Source organism: Salvelinus fontinalis, chromosome 33 (genome assembly GCF_029448725.1).
Source record: "Salvelinus fontinalis isolate EN_2023a chromosome 33, ASM2944872v1, whole genome shotgun sequence".
NCBI classification, from domain to species: domain Eukaryota; kingdom Metazoa; phylum Chordata; class Actinopteri; order Salmoniformes; family Salmonidae; genus Salvelinus; species Salvelinus fontinalis.
This window is the reverse complement of record NC_074697.1, coordinates 29,057,226-29,079,058: the sequence shown is the minus strand read 5'-3', so window position 1 is coordinate 29,079,058 and position 21,833 is coordinate 29,057,226. Positions and strand designations below refer to the sequence as shown.

Sequence of the window (21,833 nt, the reverse complement as noted above, 5' to 3'; positions counted from 1 at the left end):
AATACACTGGAAGGAAACACAGGGGAAATATAGATTCCCTAAATCTAGGAGTGCACCATGAGGTCTGTTTGATACTAGTCACGCACTGTATATGTCTATACAGTGCATTCGGAAAGTTCAGACCCCTTGATTTTTTCCATATTTTGTTATGTTACAGACTCATTCTAAAATGGATTAAATAGTTTTTTCCCCCTCATCAATCTACACACAATACCCCGTAATGGCAAAGCAAAAACTGTTTTTAATAAAGTTTTGCAAATGTAAAAAAAAAAAAAAACTGAAATATAACATTTACATAAGTATTCAGACCTTTTACTCAGTACTTTGTTAAAGCACCTTCGGCAGCGATTACAGAGAACACCCCCAGTCTTCTTGGGTATGACGCTACAAGCTTGGCACACCTGTATTTAGGGAGTTTCTCCCATTCTTCTCTGCAGATCCTCTCAAGCTCTGTCAGGTTGGATGGGGAGCATCGCTGCACAGCTATTTTCAGCTCTTTCCAGAGATGTTCGATTGGGCTCAAATCCGGGCTCCGGCTGGGACACTCAAGGACATTCAGAGACTTGTCCCGAAGCCACTCCTGTGTTGTCTTGGCTGTATGCTTAGGGTCCTTGTCCTGTTGGAAGGTGAACCTTCACCCCAGTCAGGTCCTGAGCGCTCTGGAGCAGGTTTTCATCAAGGATCTTTCTGTACTTTGCTCCATTCATCTTTCCCTTGATCCTGATTAGTCTCCGAGTCCTTGGCGCTGAAAAACATCCCCAGAGCATGATTCTGCCACCACCATGCTTCACCATAGAAATAGTGCCGGGTTTCCTCCAGATGTGACGCTTGGTTTCATCAGACCAGAGAATCTTGTCTCGTTTCTCATGGTCTGAGAGTCCTTTAGGTGCCTTTTGGAAAACTCCAAGCGGGCTGTCATGTGCCTTTTACTGAGGAGTGGCTTCCGTCTGGCCACTCTACCATAGAGGCCTGATTGGTGGAGTGCTGCATAGATGGTTGTCCTTCTGGAAGGTTCTCCCGTCTTAAACTCGAGCTCTGTCAGTGACCATTGGGTTCTTGGTCACCTCCCTGACCAAGGCCCTTCTCCCCGATTGCTCCGTTCGGCCGGGTGGCCAGCTATAGGAAGAGTCTTGGTGGTTCCAAACTTCTTGCATTTAAGAATGATGGAGGCCACTGTGTTCTTGAGGACCTTCAATGCTGCGGAAATGTTTTGGTGCCCTTCCCCAGATCTGTGCCTCGACACAATCCTGTCTCGGAGCTCTACGGACAATTCCTTTGTCCTCATGGCCTGGTTTTTACTCTGACATGCACTGTCAACTGTGGGACCTTATATAGACAGGTGTGTGCCTTTCCAAATCATGTCCAGTCCATTGAATTTACCACAGGTGGACTCCAATCAAGTTGTAGAAACTTGAGGATGATCAATGGAAACAGAATGCACCTGAGCTCAATTTCGATTCTCATAGCAAAGGGTCTGAATACATAAGTAAATAAGGTATTTCTGGTTTTATTTTTAATACATTTGCAAATCTTTCTAAATACCTGTTTTCGCTTTGTCATTATGGGTTATTGTGTTTAGATTGATGAGGATATTTGTTTTAATCCATTGTAGAATAAGGCTGTAACGTAACAAAATGTGATAAAAAGTCAAGGGGTCTGAATACTTTCCGAATGTCATATGTCATATGTCGTATGTCATAGGCTGCAAGTGGACAGAGCCATACACTATCACATGTGCTGTAAATGCATTAGTACACACCCACTTTAAATGTATTACTGCAACAGGTGCAACACGGATGCATGTACTTTAATGTCTATACTGTCTATGGGCTGAGCCACTCGCTGATATGGGCGCATATGGATTGGGTAAACGATTATAGATGGGCTACAGCGGGAACACTCCTGAATAAATCAATCTAATAAGTTACTACTATCAAACCACGATTACATTTGAACCAAATGTTAGATTTAGAAAGGTGAAAAATACCGTTGACAATCACACACATTTGGAGCGCTTTTTTAATGTTTGTAGGAGTGGCCACTCCTCAACCAATATAGCCTATATAGCCTACGATCATAAAGATAAATGCTACGATAAACAGTTACATGATTATTTGTTATATTTTCTGACCTTCAGTGACCACTGACCCATATACACTTAATGGATAATGCTGACACTCAGCCTGTGTAGTTCCGCAACAGAGCGCATCAGGTGCTAACTATGCTCTGGTAGAATCACGAATTCCTACCCCAAAACACCAACATGCACATTTATCTGGTCACTAACGCTGTAAACATGAAATAATTCAATATGGCCATAGTGTTAAACTGTATAGGAGCAACACATAGCCTGGGCACACAGCACGGCACGGCTTAGTCACGTCTCTCTCTCTGTCTGATCGTATGGCGGGCATACTAAGCAGTCAAGTTTTTAAATCCGTTACTGTAACTGCGGGCAAACTTTAGGCTCAATAACGTTTTAGGAAACGCGACTATGTATATAAAAACAAACACAAATGGATTGCCATTTAGTGAATATTAATAATTCAGCATTGTCCATGAATTGGTAACAGGGTGAAGAATAGCTATTTCAGAAAGTATATTCGATCCACCTGTGCAACGGCAGTATTACTGCAATAGAGAACATAGAAAGACAACTATTTTGATATCATTCATTCCCCTTACCTTAGCGGCCTGTTACGTCCTCACTCAGCCGATTGCGTTATCATTCAGGCAACATCATGGTAAGGCAATTCACAGAACCCGTTCCAAACTCATCCCCACTCCAAGTAGGCAAATTATCACCCAGGCAACGTCACAGCTTTGAATGATTGTCCTCTGTTCCCGGTTCTATCAAGGCTGGAAAGAGACATCTACAGGGCAGCAGTCCTCACGATCTGGTTTTGGGCAGGGTGAATGAAAGTCAGTAGCCTTTGGATCCAGATGCAATTGAAAACAACTAGTTCAATTAACCATTATTTATCACTTACTGAGATTTAAAAAAAAATACTGGTAGGTCTGTCTGGGTTATATGTAGCTGCCCTTGCTCATTACAATTATATTAGTCACTCAAGTCTCGACAGAGGAGCAAAAGGAGTCACTAACTCAGGGACTCAGGGAATCCAGCAACACCAACTCATTATCATACCCTATTAACATCTATAATTTTCCTATCTCTTCACGTAATCTAGAAGGTAATAATTTAATAACCTTAATCAAGGAGTTATTCGATATATTACCTTATCATCAACAAGGACATTGATATAATCTTGCTAAAAATACTACATTTGTAAATTGTAATTTCATGCCACCTAGTGCTCACTATTGTATATTACATCTACAAACTCCATCAGAAGGAAAAGGGCACACTAATAATATAATATCATTGTAGAAAACAATGACTTGCCATAAAAAAAATGGTAAACAGCGTGAGGTTCCAAAACCTTGTTTTATTTTGTAAATGGGTTAGTACTCTGACTGTAGACTGCTGAGAGCAGAACGGTCCACTGGGTTTGACCCAGTAAAACCAAGAGGCTCCAGAGATAGGGGACGGGGTGGGAGGATGAGAACAGCAGAGGGTTGTATTGTACAGGTTCTGGCATGACTGTCCTATTCCACTGATGTACTGAGGGGAATGATTGTTTACATGAACGTGGCAGAACAACATATGAACATTTTGGAGTGTTGTTTTCTTCTGTTGTCAAATGACCACCCTGCCCTCCGTCTCTGGTATTATAAACTCAACAGGCAGCAAGCTCATGATGCCTGCTATTGTACAAAAACAAAATCAATTCAAAGACAACATTACAGAACACTTGAACAACAACTGGAGACTAAAATAAAGCGTTTTATAGGCCTGAACAGACCTCATTCTGATAACTCCCTCACATAACTCAATATGAAACTCGCATTGCCTAAACAAACATAGGCATGTCTGTTTGGGTTTCTGTTACACATATTTTATAAAGTACAGTTTGTATTCATCATGCCAAAAACTCAACATATCTCCCCAGGCTGTGTTACAGGCCGCACTAGACCTCTGTGTGATGGGACATATCAACAACTCTATACTGTATATACATTTGCTGTACTGTTTTTATAGATACAATATAAAAAGAATATACAGGTAAACCTTTCACGACAAAGCTATGCAGATATTATTGAAAGTGACGACAAGACAATCTATTGACACAGTCACAGTGCACAAGCTCGCAGTCAGGAGTGGAAAAGAAACCTTTCCATATAGAGAGTACAAAAATGCTTTAAAAGATTTTTGCTTCAAAAACACGATTTTAAATGATAAATCAGGCATTTGATTTGTTTTCTTGTGAATATGATAAGATACTCATCATAGTTGATGTTAAAACACAGAGGTGGTGAAGCTTGGGTCATGATGAGACATTCACTTAGATCACTAAAAGTTATTCTCTACAACCTTTCTCTGTGAGAACCACTGGATCAGTTGCACATGGCTCTATCTTGTTGTTCCATTGTGAATACCGGTACAATATTCGCTCAATACGTACTTTCCATTTAGTACTTTCCAATACAGTATTCATTTCCTGAACCCCCAGGTAAGGCGAGTTGAAGACATCTCATATGATAACTCCTGATACATATCTATGATAATATGGCTTTCTCTGAAACCCGAGCATTCCCAGCACTGTGGGCTGGTAGCTGGTCAGAAATAACCCTACCTTCCTTTCTGTCTGTCTCTGTCACACAGAGCTTGCCTTGGAGCATGGGGAAGTGGTGTTAACCAAATCAATGAACTTCTGTTTGAAACATTAAAACAATCTGTATGATAACCCACCCTAATACAGACATAAAGAGTAAAACAGTCAAATGTTTCAAACAAAACATTAAGAACCATTTACAAATCAGACATGCAAACAAACTATTCGATGAGACTATTCGATGAGACTATTCGATGAGACTATTCGATGAGACTATTCGATGAGACTATTCGATGAGACTATTCGATGAGACTTCGATGAGACTATTCGATGAGACTATTCGATGAGACTATTCGATGAGACTATTCGATGAGACTATTCGATGAGACTAGCCATCAAACATTTGAACAATGTAACATGGAAATAATAAAATAATATCAACATAGTCAATCTCTTCAGTATATATAGACTGAGTGTACAAAACATTATTCTCTTTCCATGACAGACTGAGCAGGTAAATCCAGAAGAAAGCTATGATCTTTGTTGATGTCAATTGTTAAATCCACTTCAATTAGTGTCAATGAACAGGAGACAGGTTAAAGGATTTTTAAGCCTTGAGACAATTGAGACATGGATTGTGTGTGTGTGCCATTCAGAGGGTGAATAGGCAAGACAAAATATTTAAGTGCCTTTGAACGGGGTATGGTAGTAGGTACCAGGAGCACCGTGTGTCAAGAACTGCAATGCTGTTGGGTTTTCACAATCAACAGTTTCCCGTGTGTATCAAGAATGGTTCACCACCCAAAGGACATCCAGCCAACTTGACACAACTGCAGGAAGCATTGGAGTCAACATGGGCCTGCATCCCTGTGGAACGCTTTCGACACCTTGTAAAGTCCATGCCCCGACGAATTGAGGCTATTCTGAGGGCAAAGGGGGGTGTAACTCAATATTAGGAAGATATTCCTAATGTTTTGTACATTCAGTGTTATGTTCCTGAATAATCCATTGTTTATCCGCACTGAAAACAATTATAACTCTGAGTAGTTGTAAAAACTAGAATTTTGTCTCCTATACCACTTGAAATCACTCAAATGGTATTCTTTAGTGTTCCATGTGTGTAGCGAAACAAATCATACGTGAGAATAAAAATGTTTGCACAATCAGATCGTGCTCTAATGAACTCTATTGCACAGACACATGTTGTTGTTCTGGAAATGCAGTAAGGGCACTGGAAAGAAAAACTGCTGCAGACTGTAATGAGTGTTGCTGCCGCCGCCATCTTGGATGGGCTGAGGCTGCCCAATCATGCTTTGCTGTCGCTGGCGTTTGTCTGTGTGACATTGTTGTGTTCTGTGGTCACCTCTGACAGGGCTGTCTTCACCTCCTCCGCTTTACTCTTCTCACCTCCAAATATCTTCCTGCAATGGAGAAAATGTTAGAGATGAACAGTCTACCTGCAATGTAATAGAAAAACAACAACATTCCTAAGAAAACCACAACTGCTGCGTCCAAACAAAAAACACCCCAAATATAGACATTTACATTCTATCAGACGCTCTTATCCAGAGTGACTTACAGGATACATTAGGGTTAAGTGCCTTGCTCAAGGGCACATCAACAGATTGGTCATCTAGTTGGCTCTGGGATTTGAACTAGCAACATTTCGGTTACTGGTCCAACGCTCTTAACCGCTACTTTTCCAATATACACTGCTCAAAAAAATAAAGGGAACACTTAAACAACACAATGTAACTCCAAGTCAATCACACTTCTGTGAAATCAAACTGTCCACTTAGGAAGCAACACTGATTGACAATACATTTAACCTGCTGTTGTGCAAATGGAATAGACAAAAGGTGGAAATTGTAGGCAATTAGTAAGACACCCCCAAAAAAGGAATGGTTCTGCAGGTGGTGACCACAGACCACTTCTCAGTTCCTATGCTTCCTGGCTGATGTTTTGGTCACTTTTGAATGCTGGAGGTGCTTTCACTCTAGTGGTAGCATGAGACGGAGTCTACAACCCACACAAGTGGCTCAGGTAGTGCAGTTCATCCAGGATGGCACATCAATGCGAGCTGTGGCAAAAAGGTTTGCTGTGTCTGTCAGCGTAGTGTCCAGAGCATGGAGGCGCTACCAGGAGACAGGCCAGTACATCAGGAGACGTGGAGGAGGCCGTAGGAGGGCAACAACCCAGCAGCAGGACTGCTACCTCCGCCTTTGTGCAAGGAGGTGCACTGCCAGAGCCCTGCAAAATGACCTCCAGCAGGCCACAAATGTGCATGTGTCAGCATATGGTCTCACAAGGGGTCTGAGGATCTCATCTCGGTACCTGATGGCAGTCAGGCTACCTCTGGCGAGCACATGGAGGGCTGTGCGGCCCCACAAAGAAATGCCACCCCACCCCACACCATGACTGACCCACCGCCAAACCGGTCATGCTGGAGGATGTTGCAGGCAGCAGAACGTTCTCCACGGCGTCTCCAGACTCTGTCACGTCTGTCACATGTGCTCATGTGCTCAGTGTGAACCTGCTTTCATCTGTGAAGAGCACAGGGCACCAGTGGCGAATTTGCCAATCTTGGTGTTCTCTGGCAAATGCCAAACGTCCTGCACGGTGTTGGGCTGTAAGCACAACCCCCACCTGTGGACGTCGGGCTCTCATACCACCCTCATGGAGTCTGTTTCTGACCGTTTGAGCAGACACATGCACATTTGTGGCCTGCTGGAGGTCATTTTGCAGGGCGCTGGCAGTGCACCTCCTTGCACAAAGGAGGTAGCAGTCCTGCTGCTGGGTTGTTGCCCTCCTACGGCCTCCTCCACATCTCCTGATGTACTGGCCTGTCTCCTGGTAGTGCCTCCATGCTCTGGACACTACGCTGACAGACACAGCAAACCTTTTTGCCACAGCTCGCATTGATGTGCCATCCTGGATGAACTGCACTACCTGAGCCACTTGTGTGGGTTGTAGACTCCGTCTCATGCTACCACTAGAGTGAAAGCACCGCCAGCATTCAAAAGTGACCAAAACATCAGCCAGGAAGCATAGGAACTGAGAAGTGGTCTGTGGTCACCACCTGAAGAACCATTCCTTTTTTGGGGGTGTCTTACTAATTGCCTACAATTTCCACCTTTTGTCTATTCCATTTGCACAACAGCAGGTTAAATTTATTGTCAATCAGTGTTGCTTCCTAAGTGGACAGTTTGATTTCACAGAAGTGTGATTGACTTGGAGTTACATTGTGTTATTTAAGTGTTCCCTTTATTTTTTTGAGCAGTGTATATTTACACAATAGCCATAGGTAGTAATTGTTAGACGATTGATACCAGCACAAGTAATATAATTACAGAGCACCTCTGAGTCAAAGTGATAGAGCAGTACTAAGGACCACTTAACAACCAAATGATGTCTGTTGCAGTGTCTGCCCTACCATTGAATAGTCATTAGGCGGGGTGAGTGAAAGATCTAGTCTTCTGGCCCTATCACCAGCCTAAGAGCAGTACTAATGCCCGGCACTGTCATTACAAAACTTCCACAACACACTCTACAAGGGGAACCATACTACTACACAGTACTTTTATACTCCACACAACGCTACACACACACATCCACACAACCACTACCATGGCAATGACTACAGCACTTGTCACCATTACACAGGTCTCATTAATGAACAATTATCACCACTGTTACCACAATTGACTACTACAATTTCACTTTACTTCACAAGACAAATGGAAAGGTGGAGACTGAGTGATAATAGAATAGTAGATGACTGGGCACACAAAAACATTGACACGTATAAACCTCTAGAGGGAGCCATACTCGTCGTTGAGTGGAGCAGCCTTGGCCAGACTGTCTAACTCCTCCAGAGCTGGGGGGCTTGAGGCCTGGAGGTCTGCCCCAAACCCGTTTCCGTTAGCCAGGGGGGAGGAGGACGAGGAAAGGCCAGGGGCAGGGGAGGGAGTGGGACTACTCTGAAACCTAGTGGGCTCTGCTGGGGGCAGGGAGGGGCTCTCAGTCTCCACCCCATTGGTCAACTCTAACTCTATCTCTGGGGCTTGGGGTGCTGTGGTGGTGGGCATGTGGTGGGTCAGGGTGGGTGTTGGGGTGTCGTAGATAGTAGAAGCCGGTGTGATAGTGACCGTGGGGGCAGCAGGTGTGGCAAAACTTGGGGCAGTGAAAGCATTAGGGGCAGGTGTGGTGGTGGCACTTGTGGGAGCTGGAATACTAGTGAGAATGTGTGGGAAAACAGGGGCACATTTGCTTGTGTCCTCGTGAACGATAGCAGCAGTTATGTCAGCATTGAAGGCAGTAGTAGGAGCACTAGGGACAGATGTGGTAGTGGGAGTGGGGTCTATATTAGGGGCAGGAGTGGGAGTGTCTTTGGTAGTAGAGTCAGGTTTGTCAGGGTCAGGGACTGGGACTGGTGTACTAGAACCCAGGACAGTAGGGGTACCAGGGACAGGGGTACCAGGGACAGGGGTAACAGTGCTGGTGGCAGTAGGTGCAAGTTTAGAGGTGGAGGTGTCAGAGGCTGGGAAAGTGAACGCCGTAGGAGCATGAGAGGGGCTGTCTGGGGCAATAGGAGCAGCTTTCCTGGTGTTTGGACTAGGAGAGGCAGTGGAGGGGGCAAGAGAGGGACTTTCCGGGGCAGATTTCCTGGGGGCCACTGTAGGAGAGGGGGTGGAGTGGGTAGGTGTGGGGCTCTTGGGAGTGGGAGGAGAAGGAGCAGGTCTGTTAGAGTTTCGACGCCTAGAGGGTATTGGAATAGGGGACTTTTTAGGAGATTTAGGGCTATCTGTGGCACTAACAGCAGTGGCATACATTTTGTCCTCTGCTCTAGGAGAGCTGTCTCCTAGAAGGTCTAACAGGGGGGCTACTCTAGCTGTGATGTCAGAGGTGGAGATGAAGGGGGTTGAGGGGGCTGTGTTGGACTCTGGTGTGGGTGCCGGGGCGGGGGCAGGCAGGGGGTCAGTAGCGAGGGCAGACAGGCTACAGTTGAGAGCGGTGCTCTCACTAGAGGGGCTGTCCTGGGTGGGGTCATAGGTTGTGTTGGCTGTGTCAGAGATGGTGGCTACAGACGAGAGGGTGTCCAGAGCCAGGGCAGCAGTGTGAGCGGCCAGCCTGGGAGAGAGAGCAGGGAGAGAGCAGAGACACACACACTAGACAGTGAGGTGACTGGGACCCGACCTGGGTACTGGGGAGGAGGGGTGGAGAGGAGGAGCAAGCAGGAGGTTCAGGTTATGGGAGGCATGCAGTTAGATATCACACACACAGAGCAGACAACATCAACCAGAGAGAAAGGACACACAAGGGGGTTCCATTCAGTGAGGCACATCAAATAACAAAGGACACTGTCCATGCACAGACTAACATGGAGAACATGTAGGGTCTAATGAACTGAAAACAGGTCTTTCTAAAGGAAAGGATCACTACACACAACCACCTGAAGGGTTGAATTGTACCAGACACTCATCTCATGTGACTCCAGTTTTTAATGTCTCAATTTTTAGATGGGTTTCATCAAGTTCACCAGATACAGGAAAAAACCACAGTGGATCTATCCACGTCTTTGACTGGTAGCGATTCAACCGTGATATCGAAAAGATTCATCTCCTAAGAAATATCCTGAGAAAAAACTATTGTGGCAGCAAAGAAATAAACACCCCTCCCCAAAACAAACACACAAGAAACTACAACACACACAAGGGTTTTTCACACTGCATGTTGTTAGACCAGGGCTATCCTTAATGCTGGGTTAAAACTAGTTTAGGGTTAGCTAACCCTCCTTTCACACAAGCATTTGTTAACCCTGGGCTAAGTGCCGTGTGAATGTGACTATAGAGAAATTTCAACAAAAAGTATAAAAGCATGAGCACATGACGGTGCAATCTGCTTATAGGAATCACAGACATATGTATAAATTAACTGCTTATGCTCAAAAAGTCATAAACATTCCATTAATTACAATGTACTCAAAACTGTGCAGGAATATTGTGATTCTTACAAGAGGAATGCACTGTGCTTTAGCCCAACAACGATATGTGTGTGTGTGTGTATGTGTGTGTATGTGCGCACCCACGTGTGTGTGTGTCTGTATGTCAAGGTATACTCACTCTGGCTCTGTAAGGGGTGTGGTCTCACTGGGTTCCGTGGGTCCTCCTGCATTGTGATTGGCTGTGCACTCATCCTCTGTCCTCACCTCCACTATCGGTTCTTTGGACTCATCCTTTCTGTGGACACACAGAGGATTCTGATTGTTACATAGACACCACGACAACAGACTCCAGGACCTCAGTAACACAGAACTACAGCATAATGAGGATGATTAAATGCCTGAACCAGACATTCTCAGACAAAGGTCATCACGTACCCAAAGCCTAGCAAATGAGAACTGTGAAATTGCATCGAAATTGCAAGTATGCAGAGACTCCTTTTTCAGCCTGTATCAGTGTCCCAAATGGCACCTTATTCCCTATGGGCCCTGGTCCAAAGAAGTACACTAGATAGAGAACAGGGTGCTATTTGGGACGCACATATCGAGACAGTAGACACTCACATGAATGCAGCCTTGCCCTGTTCTAGGTTGTGTCCCTTGGCCCTGCTGCCTGGCTTGCCACACAGACACATGATGAGGCCACACTTGTTGGTGAAGTAGCAGGTGACGTCCACAGCCAGGAGCAGCAGGACGAAGGCCAAGATGAGGATCCCTGCCATGATGCCCGTGGAGAGGGCAGACTCACCGTCTATATCTACAGTACAGACACAGCATGACTCACTAGGAACATACAGCACCGCAGTTAGACAGCTGAATGAATGTGGACATACTGTTAGAATATGGAACCATCTCTGTTTTCTACATAATGGTTTCATAAAACACAGACAACTCACCTGTCATGCACATTGACATAGTGAGAAGAGATCACAGCTTCTAATCAGATGTTTTGTAGACTTTAACTTCATACTGGTACTTTGATGTGCTAAAATTAGGAGATCAATGTCTCCCTGACAAGGCTCAACAGACATCACATGTGACCTGTACCTTGTCTTTGTAACAGTAAAGGCATCTATCTCCATCACCTGCCCTCCAATAAATGCAAACCCATTAAGATGTATTAAATCAACTTTATTCGATATTAGTCATAACCAAAAACACCTGAAGAAAATGCATAATATGTGCTTCAAGAGATATTTTGTAAACAACCATGTATGTGTGGCCAGCTAGTGACTACTGTACCACACACAATACATGACTCCTAGCATTATCTGTCCAGTTTACATTCTAAAGAGAGCACCCTGAATATCAGCTCCTCGGGACTTCTGATTCACTTACAAAAAAGAGTATTAACAATTCAGTATTGACTTCAGGGTCTATTTGTAATGCAGTTGTGGAACAAAATAATCACAACTTAATAGTATGTAAAATGTATTGCTAGTTTTTAATGACATTTGTAGTTCTTCAGGAATCAATAACACACAATTGACTGCTGCAGTTCCCAACTGTATCCATACTGCTTATATGTATGTAGACAGTGTGTCATAATACAACAATATTAATATTAGCATATTATAATTTGGTACTTTGTTAATTAAATGTCCATGTAAAAATGAATGTTATTAAAAATCTTTACAGTACATACAATGTAGTAAGTGGAAAAATAATATACATCCTTTACGTAAACTGTCTGGTACTCACCACCATTCACTCAGTACTCTACCACAGTATTCAGAATACAATTACCATTCATTCAATACCCTAGTGCTCATTAATGTAAACTGGAGCTCCATTCAGTTCTCTAGTTCGGAATGCTGCTACTAGCTGTGCTATGTTGCTGAGCGGAGTGGTACAGCACTGACCTGTAGGAGACAGCTGATACTAGCCTAGTCCTATATATGTTTGTGCTGTATAGCTAACTCCTTACTATGGTTGTTGTCAACGGCAATAGGAATTAGCTATACTGCACAAACAGATCTGGAACCAGGCTAAGCTGATACCAGTGCCTTTGGTTCAGTTCAGTCAATCAGGCTGGTCTATTCTGTAGTTACTCCCCACCCAGTGAGAGACATGTGTCTGTCTAGGCATCCATCCAGAGAGACAACCAGCCATGTCAGAGAAAGGCTAGCTTTCTTTCCTCTATGTGTGTGTGAGAGAGAGACCAGCATCGCCTCATATAACTAGCTATGAGAGCAGCAACACAGCTACTATGGACAGGACGAGGGAGATCAGAGTGTATGTCACAGACGAACAGCCTTGGGTCACTGCTCAAACCAAAATATAGTCAAAACCAACAGAAAGATGAGACACACAGATTCAGAAAAGAGTAATACGTAATGAGGAAAGTGTTCATGTAGTGACGTCCACCAGTGTCCAACACCAGGCAGTGTGCAGAGACATAGGGAGAGAGAAAAGGGAGGAGAGGGGGGGAAGGGAGAGAGAAAAGGGAGGAGAGGGGGGGAAGGGGGAGAGAAATGAAGAGAGTGAAACAGAGTGGACATGGACAGAAGGGTGGGAAAATGGGAAGAGAGGGAGGAGAGGAGAGAGAAGAGAAAATATGTCAAGTTTGTAAACAAAACTGAATAGAGAACAAAATAAAAGTTTAAAAAGTAGTTTTAAACTGACAAGGAGTTAAATCTAGAATCCGCAAACAATAACAATGCCGTCGCCCCTTCTGTTTTGGTAAAAAGCGGAGGGCTGTGCCTAGAGAAATTTAACCACGCTCAAATTCATAGACAGCGCTATGGATGCATCCATTTGATCAAAATGATAGTTTAACCATGTTTTAAGGGTATACAGTGTTTGTTTACATTTACGTTGTTTACAAACAGAGAGTAAAAAGAAACTTCTATTTTGGTTTCTGATGGGGTACGACTGTTAAACTAAGCTCATGAGGCCTTTATAAGTTATATTCTTCAAGAAGCAATTGGTATATATCATTCATTTATTAGTCAAAACATTTATGAAGCAACTAAGGATTCTAGCTTTAAAAAGCAAGTTAAAGCAAAAGCACAGCATGTGAGAGAGCACTACGCCACAAACCATGAGTAAGGAAACTGGGGGTTGAATGGTTGTGATTGGGACGCGTGTTTATCTGGGAGGTGAGTTAGAAGGGAAAGAACAAACAGGAGAAGTGAGGAGGTGGGATAAGTCCTGCTATGTTTCAGTAAAGCACTCTGCATCGCCTGAGGCCTGGTAGGGGTTTGTCGCAGCCTAGCTGTGTAGTGTTGCAACACAGGTGTCTGTGGGTGTCAGCAGTCAGTTTCAGCTAGCTAAGACCTGCTATGGTACAGGAATGCTGCTGCATCAGTTAAGGCCAAACTATGTAGAAACAGACTGCATCCACACACATGGACAAAGACCATGCATCTACATACTGTACCAATCACTGTAGTAGGATAGACTGTCCATTTACATACTGTATCCATCACTGTAGTAGGATAGACCGCCCATCTACATACTGTACCCATCACTGTAGTAGGATAGACCATCCATCTACATACTGTACCCATCACTGTAGTAGGATAGACCATCCATCTACATACTGTACCCATCACTGTAGTAGGATAGACCATCCATCTACATACTGTACCCATCACTGTAGTAGGATAGACCATCCATCTACATACTGTACCCATCACTGTAGTAGGATAGACCATCCATCTACATACTGTATCCATCACTGTAGTAGGATAGACTGTCCATCTACATACTGTACCCATCACTGTAGTAGGATAGACCATCCATCTACATACTGTACCCATCACTGTAGTAGGATAGACCATCCATCTACATACTGTACCCATCACTGTAGTAGGATAGACCATCCATCTACATACTGTACCCATCACTGTAGTAGGATAGACCATCCATCTACATACTGTACCCATCACTGTAGTAGGATAGACCATCCATCTACATACTGTACCCATCACTGTAGTAGGAAGGACCATCCATCTACATACTGTACCCATCACTGTAGTAGGATAGACCATCCATCTACATACTGTACCCATCACTGTAGTAGGATAGACCATCCATCTACATACTGTACCCATCACTGTAGTAGGATAGACTGTCCATCTACATACTGTACCCATCACTGTAGTAGGATAGACCATCCATCTACATACTGTACCCATCACTGTAGTAGGATAGACCATCTACATACTGTACCCATCACTGTAGTAGGATAGACCGTCCATCTACATACTGTACCCATCACTGTAGTAGGATAGACCATCCATCTACATACTGTACCCATCACTGTAGTAGGATAGACCATCCATCTACATACTGTACCCATCACTGTAGTAGGATAGACTGTCCATCTACATACTGTACCCATCACTGTAGTAGGATAGACCGGCCATCTACATACTGTATCCATCACTGTAGTAGGATAGACCATCCATCTACATACTGTATCCATCACTGTAGTAGGATAGACTGTCCATCTACATACTGTATCCATCACTGTAGTAGGATAGACCGTCCATTTACATACTGTATCCATCACTGTAGTAGGATATACCGGCCATCTACATACTGTACCCATCACTGTAGTAGGATAGACCATCCATCTACATACTGTACCCATCACTGTAGTAGGATAGACCATCTACATACTGTATCCATCACTGTAGTAGGATAGACTGTCCATCTACATACTGTACCCATCACTGTAGTAGGATAGACTGTCCATTTACATACTGTACCCATCACTGTAGTAGGATAGACCATCCATCTACATACTGTACCCATCACTGTAGTAGGATAGACCATCCATCTACATACTGTATCCATCACTGTAGTAGGATAGACTGTCCATCTACATACTGTATCCATCACTGTAGTAGGATAGACCATCCATCTACATACTGTACCCATCACTGTAGTAGGATATACCGGCCATCTACATACTGTATCCATCACTGTAGTAGGATAGACCGTCCATCTACATACTGTAGTAGGATAGACCGTCCATCTACATACTGTACCCATCACTGTAGTAGGATAGATCATCCATCTACATACTGTACCCATCACTGTAGTAGGATAGACTGTCCATCTACATACTGTACCCATCACTGTAGTAGGATAGCTTTTGTCCATAGCGGAGGCAGCCTGTTGTAGCACTGAGATAGCAAACTCATACAGTGTCACTCACAGCTTTAGTGTAGAAGTTTAATTCTAACAGATTCAAAATTGGAAACAAATTGTGCGATGTCTGTCATCATCACAAAAAATGAACTGTAAAAAACAAACTCTGGGCATGGTCAAAAAGAAGTGTTCGTTTGGGTGGTCCTCGCAGACAATACACTCTTCACATACCCTCTCAGACAGACAGTGGAGAGTTCTAGTTAGAAAGATTGAATATTTTCTGCTGCAGAGTGAACACCCACGAACAGCTCTGACCAACACCTGGCTTGTTCTTCTATTTTCTTCATTTTGCCTGCTGAAAACATCTAGACGTGTAATTCCTATTAAGTGTACTGTCAGATATATGTGGTTGTGAGAACCAAAAAGGCTCCTGTTTGGGACATGTTTGAGTTTGCTGTCTCAGCTGTGTGTGGCAGTGCCAGTGTTAGTGCCCGGTGCATGGTGGGGTACCTGGGATGGCAGCGGGTTCTGGAGAGGTTCTGAAGGTCAGGGTTCCAGGTTGGGACTTCCCCTGCTGGTTCTCTGCCACCACAAACACATTGTACTCCGTGTTCCACTCCAGTCCGCTCAGAACCACATTCTCACTGCCACTGGGTAGCTGGATCTCTGGCTTCCAGTCGGCCTGGTGCTTCTAAAGGACACACAAAATAGGCCAAGGTCAACTTAATGATACAATACAGTACCTGACAGTCTCTTTTAGGAATGTATTCCTTGAATGGGCATGGGTACATTAGCACACATTTTTTGCACATAAGAATGCACATTGTTTGTCGACAGCTGTCTACAGTGCCCCAAATTCACTGGTTTATAGTGAACTAGGTATTGTGAGTACTCACTGGTTTATAGCGGACTAGGTAGTAGCAGTACTCACTGGTTTATAGAGGACTAGGTAGTGTGAAAACTCACTGGTTTATAGCGGACTAGGTAGTAGCAGTACTCACTGGTTTATAGCGGACTAGGTAGTGTGAATACTCACTGGTTTATAGAGGACTAGGTAGTGTGAAAACTCACTGGTTTATAGCAGACTAGGTAGTAGCAGTACTCACTGGTTTATAGCGGACTAGGTAGTGTGAATACTCACTGGTTTATAGCGGACTAGGTAGTGTGAATACTCACTGGTTTATAGCGGACTAGGTAGTGTGTGATGGGTGAGCCTCCATCGTCCTGCTTGAGCCAGTTGACTTTGAGGGAGTTGCCTTTTGTTTGGAGTGTTCCCTCCAGCTTAGGCGGTTCAGGTTCACCTAAACAAACACATCGGAGATATCAAGGTTAGTTAGTGAGCTGAAGCAGTCATTCAGAAGATGTAGAATGTGTTACGGCTGGTCAGCAGCTGCTGTGAAACCTTTAACCGGTTTCTCCTAAACCTGTTTCAAAGATGTGGAGAAAGCTGTTAATATTCTGTCCTAGTGTTCTCCAGATGGCACCATTCCTCCATACTGTTGTGCTAGAGGCACTTGTCTGCCTCTCCAACTAAAAGCTCTCATGAACAAGCTGTTAGACTACTGTGGAGTGCTAAAATGAAAGTAGTATTTAAACAGCAATTACACATGATTGGATCGGACCCAGCCACTAGAGGGGGGTGTTTGTGCACTGTAAACTACTTGAGAGGGACAAATGACAGTTAGTACAAAAAAGTTATTACAATGCGATAAATCAGTGAAATTGTTAGGATAAATCCCAAGTTATATTAGATCAGACAGGGAAGGAACACTTCCTTGCTAAAGGACTGTAACAGTTCCAGGGAGCTCCAATCAGTCCAGAGAAGGTGACTGGCTACATATGATGGGTTAACAAGACAGGAAATAAATGGAAATAAATGGGAAACGGTTGAATTGGTACATTTAGTATTTATGTTATGAATGACTCTCCAGTAAAATTAAGATTCTTCTTGTGAAAATTGGGACTGAAAAGTTACCTTCTGCGGAGTTGACGACATCATCAGCACCATGCAAGCCACATGATGAGAGTCACATGAAACGCACGCATGTGATTGGTTGAAAGGAAAGTGGAAACATGGACAGGAAAAACACAGTTATAAGACTTGAAGACAAAATGAAACTGAAGAGGAACACAAAACAACAGTGAACTTTTGACTGAATAGACAAGCAGGGACAAATTACAGGCTTTCCTCTGAGAGAAACTATGACTTCTGCTACTGCAGCTTATATTCCAGATTTACAGTCATTTCAAATAAAATAACTTTCAAAATATGGTAATAAATGGAAAAGGCTACGTCCCAAACCATCCTTCTCCTGCAAGACAAAATGATTGACAACAGAGGAAACGCTGCAGACATACTGGAAATACTGACAGAAAACAGCAGCATTGAAAAAGGGGACAGAAATACAGACTTATTCCTAATACTACTTAGTATTGCCAATACTGATGGACACTGTAGTATCAGTTGTACATGTACAACCAACACATGACATGATAACACAATCATATTTGGGGAGAGTTAACAGTTGTATCAGTAAATGACTATAGCTTCTTACTGTAGGTACTGTTCAGTAAGAAGAGCAGCAGGTAATAGGGGGTGTTCTAGGCTATTTGTCTTGGTATAACAGTGTCTAAGTCACATGCTAACTACTCCTAATAACGATCTACTCCCCAATATCCACATAACAAACCTGAGTCCTCAGTGAAAAAATGAAAAATGCCATCTAAGAAATCATATAAAAGAAGAGATATCAGGCAAAAACAAAGTCTTTACACATAGCTCGTCATTCTGTACAAATCGGTTATCTGCAATATAATATTCCTGCCGATGAAAGGTATTCAACTATTTAGGTTAGATTGATAAGAGAACAGAAAGGAAAATAAACATAAAGAAATATTTCATGACTGCCAAATCTCAATGGAAAAGATGCGGAAGCCAGAGCGACCATAAGCCACAGTACATCCATTGACTGTATACATAAAACACTGGAGCGAGACTGTTTTGAAAACAAGTTCAAAGTTCAAACTAATATTCAGAGTGAGTGTGTATAATGATGAGGCACTTACTTGCGTAAGAATAACCTGAGCGGTCCAACAGAAAAACAGACGAGAAAAATGAATAAACAAAAAACTACACAACAAGAGTATGACACGAGAAAAACGAAAGAAATTAAACTAGCGAGGATTTGTGATAGCAGCATCAAACATAGCAAATAATAATCAGAATGTCCTCGGATACCAAACTATCAGTTCAACTCTACACATGCATAATATTCCTGAGTTAGTAAGGGGCAGACATTCCACTTCCAGTCACATGTCAAATCAAATCAAATCAAATTTGCAACCAGCAGGGGGCGATCAATGGTAAAGAGCGAGAGAGCAGGAGAGAGTGAGGGAGAGAGTTAAAACAAGGGTTGTTGTCATCCTAGCAGTGAGAATTCAAACCAATTGTGCAGTACAAGCCTTGTCATAGATTTTCAAGCACAGCATAGGGCAAATATGTCTGATCTAAAGGTTCTAAGCCAGTGCTGACCAATATGTCTATGGTGGAGCTGGCAAACAGGCTGTACAAAAATGGCTGTTTGTTTTGATTCATTCTAATGGGGAGGTGCAATGGGTGGTGGCAAGGTGAGGTAAAAGGGGTGTTGTGGAAGTGAGAAAGGAGGTGTGAAGTGTGAGTGTGTGTGTGTGTGTGTGTGTGTGTGTGTGTGTGTGTGTGTGTGTGTGTGTGTGTGTGTGTGTGTGTGTGTGTGTGTGTGACTTACGGACAGGCTCTGTCTTGAAGACCACAGCGGGGCTAGTTTCACCCTCTCCCTTGCCGTTAATGGCTGACATCTTCACCTCATAGTTGGTCTCAGGCTTCAGGCCTGTGATGGTTACTTCACTCAGAGCTCCTGAGGATACAATTGAGGAGTACAAATACTGATACATCCACAACAGACTCTGCATTCAGACAGAAATTGTCAGAGACGCCAGTCACCCAAGTCATAAACTGTTTTCTCTGCTACCGCACGGCAAGCGGTACCGGAGTGCCAAGTCTAGGACCAAAAGGCTCCTTAACATCTTCTACCTCCAAACCATAAGACTGCTGAACAATTAATCAAATGGCTACCGGACTATTTACATTGACCCCCCCTTCCCCTCCATTTGTTTTGTACACTGCTGCTACTCGCTGTTTATTATCTGTTCATAGTCACTTCACCCCTACCAACATGTACAAATTACCTTTAACTAACCTGTACCCCGCACATTGACTCGGTATCGGTACACCCCTGTATATAGCCTTGTTATTGTTATTTTATTGTGTTACCTTTTATTATTTTTTACTTTAGTTTATTTGGTAAATATTTTCTTAACTTTTCTTGAACTGCACTGCTGGTTAAGGGCTTGTAAGCATTTCACGGTAAGGTCTACATTTGTTGTATTCGGCGCATGTGACAAATAAAGTTTGATTTGATTTGACAAGTAACAAGGATGCAATTATTACAGACAACATTTTATTTTATTCTCATTTGAGGGTAAATCAAACCAGCTGAATTATGATATTGGATGGATGTTTCATTAAAAAAGGCCAATGTTTGAGAAAAATAAACATTTCATTTTGTTATCCCCTCACATACTCTCTCTCTTTATCCTTGTAGGCCCCGCCCTGCCCCTGTACTCACCTCCTTGGACGTCATAGACCCTCTGCACCCAGCTGCCCCTGCCCACAGTCTTCCACTCGGCCCGGTACCGGAGGACGGGTACACCCCCAGTGGCGTCAGGCTCCTGGAACTCCACCCTGGCTGAGCTGGAGAACGGCTCCACCTCCCCGAGGGATGGGGCTGACGGGACATCTAGAGAGAAGAGGAATCACACGTAAAGCTAGTCATTTAAGAACTACAGTATATTTAATTTGATGCCAACATTAAATATTAGATTCACAATATGATGATTTTGGATAATTAGCTACAGATTGTGATTATGACTGACCAGCCTGAATGAGGAGGAACTCCTTGGATTCTGTGCCCATCTCATTGGCAGCAGTACAGTTGTAGCTCCCAAAGTCATTCTCAGACTCTGGAGTCACCTGGAACAGGGGAGAGAATCAATGCATGAAAGAAACTCCGGGCAGCAAAGCATTACAAACATAAGGTGACTAGATGCTTGAGTCAGTTTGTTCCACTGTTGTTTGTCCATTAGAGATGCCTATTTTAGTCCTCTGTCTCTGTGCTTCCCTCTACTGAATAATGAAAACACACTCAGTCTCCCCACAATGGAACTGGGGGAGAACCCTGCAAATACTAGCTGTCACACATGAAATCTTTATGACATGTGGAGTGTTCTTAATTTAGTGTGTGTGTATTCGTGTGTGTCTGTGTGCTCATGCATGTGTGTGTGTATCTGCGGGTCTCTACCTCCAGGTAGCTGGCTGTGGGGCTCTGGAAAACCTTGGCTTTGGTGACGTTAGCGTTGGGAAGCTGAAACCCGTCCCTCAGCCACAGCATGGACACATCACTGGGGTGGGCCAGGACCTCACAGCTGATGTTAGCTGCATTCCCCTCCCAGGTATACACTGTCACTGAGCCCTGGATCTTAGGAGCATCTATGGAGGAATGAGCCAGCAACGTGAATAAGAGATTTCTGTCTTTTCTCTTAAATATTTAAAAGAGTAGGCTTTGGCACAAACATTAGCAGCTGCAGGTAGTATGCCAGCCGGGCCTGACTAAGACTTTAAGCACTAGAGAAAGTGGATGTGTCCTTATTCCCTATATAGTGCACTACTTTTGGGAACCTATGGGCCCTGGCAAAAGTAGTGAACTATAGGGTGTAGGGCTTTGGTCAAAAACGGTATAGGGAATAGGATGCCATTTCAGACGCAGCCCTGTGACATGTGGAGCTCTTACAGCGGACTTCCAGGTAGGCGGGTTGAGAATCCACTCCGATGGCGTTGCGTGCAGAGCAGAGGTACTGGCCAGCGTCGGTGAACTTGGCGTACTTCAGCGTGAGGGAGGACACACGCGCATCACTCCTCACTACGACGTTCCCATCCAGACTCTATAGGGCAGGAAATC

General features: G+C 43.7%; 2 protein-coding genes across 9 annotated transcripts in view; both read right to left on the bottom strand.

Annotated features, from left to right (window-relative positions):
* The window catches only part of LOC129831959 (zinc finger and BTB domain-containing protein 16-A-like), a 34,414-nt gene extending 31,306 nt beyond the window's left edge, over positions 1 to 3,108 (bottom strand). The window contains exon 1 of the mRNA XM_055895628.1: positions 2,686 to 3,108. The gene's annotated coding sequence lies outside the window, so the exon portion shown is untranslated. The remainder of the gene's footprint in view (positions 1 to 2,685) is intronic.
* A 321-nt stretch (positions 3,109 to 3,429) lies between these two features.
* The window catches only part of LOC129831957 (neural cell adhesion molecule 1-like), a 100,330-nt gene continuing 81,926 nt past the window's right edge, over positions 3,430 to 21,833 (bottom strand). For 3 of the 8 annotated variants that reach the window (XM_055895619.1, XM_055895620.1, XM_055895621.1), the window contains 11 exons: positions 21,666 to 21,816; positions 21,177 to 21,364; positions 20,752 to 20,848; positions 20,445 to 20,615; positions 19,545 to 19,673; positions 16,957 to 17,081; positions 16,291 to 16,471; positions 11,242 to 11,434; positions 10,799 to 10,915; positions 8,505 to 9,806; positions 3,430 to 6,097 (listed from right to left, as the gene is read on the bottom strand). In XM_055895619.1, coding sequence (XP_055751594.1) covers positions 5,983 to 6,097; positions 8,505 to 9,806; positions 10,799 to 10,915; positions 11,242 to 11,434; positions 16,291 to 16,471; positions 16,957 to 17,081; positions 19,545 to 19,673; positions 20,445 to 20,615; positions 20,752 to 20,848; positions 21,177 to 21,364; positions 21,666 to 21,816 — 2,769 coding nt within the window. In that variant the 3' untranslated portion in view covers positions 3,430 to 5,982. Of the gene's footprint in view, positions 6,098 to 8,486; positions 9,807 to 10,798; positions 10,916 to 11,241; positions 11,435 to 11,787; positions 12,942 to 16,290; positions 16,472 to 16,956; positions 17,082 to 19,544; positions 19,674 to 20,444; positions 20,616 to 20,751; positions 20,849 to 21,176; positions 21,365 to 21,665; positions 21,817 to 21,833 lie in introns of those variants that run through there. The other 5 variants (XM_055895623.1, XM_055895624.1, XM_055895625.1 and 2 more) reach the window with 3 other exon arrangements.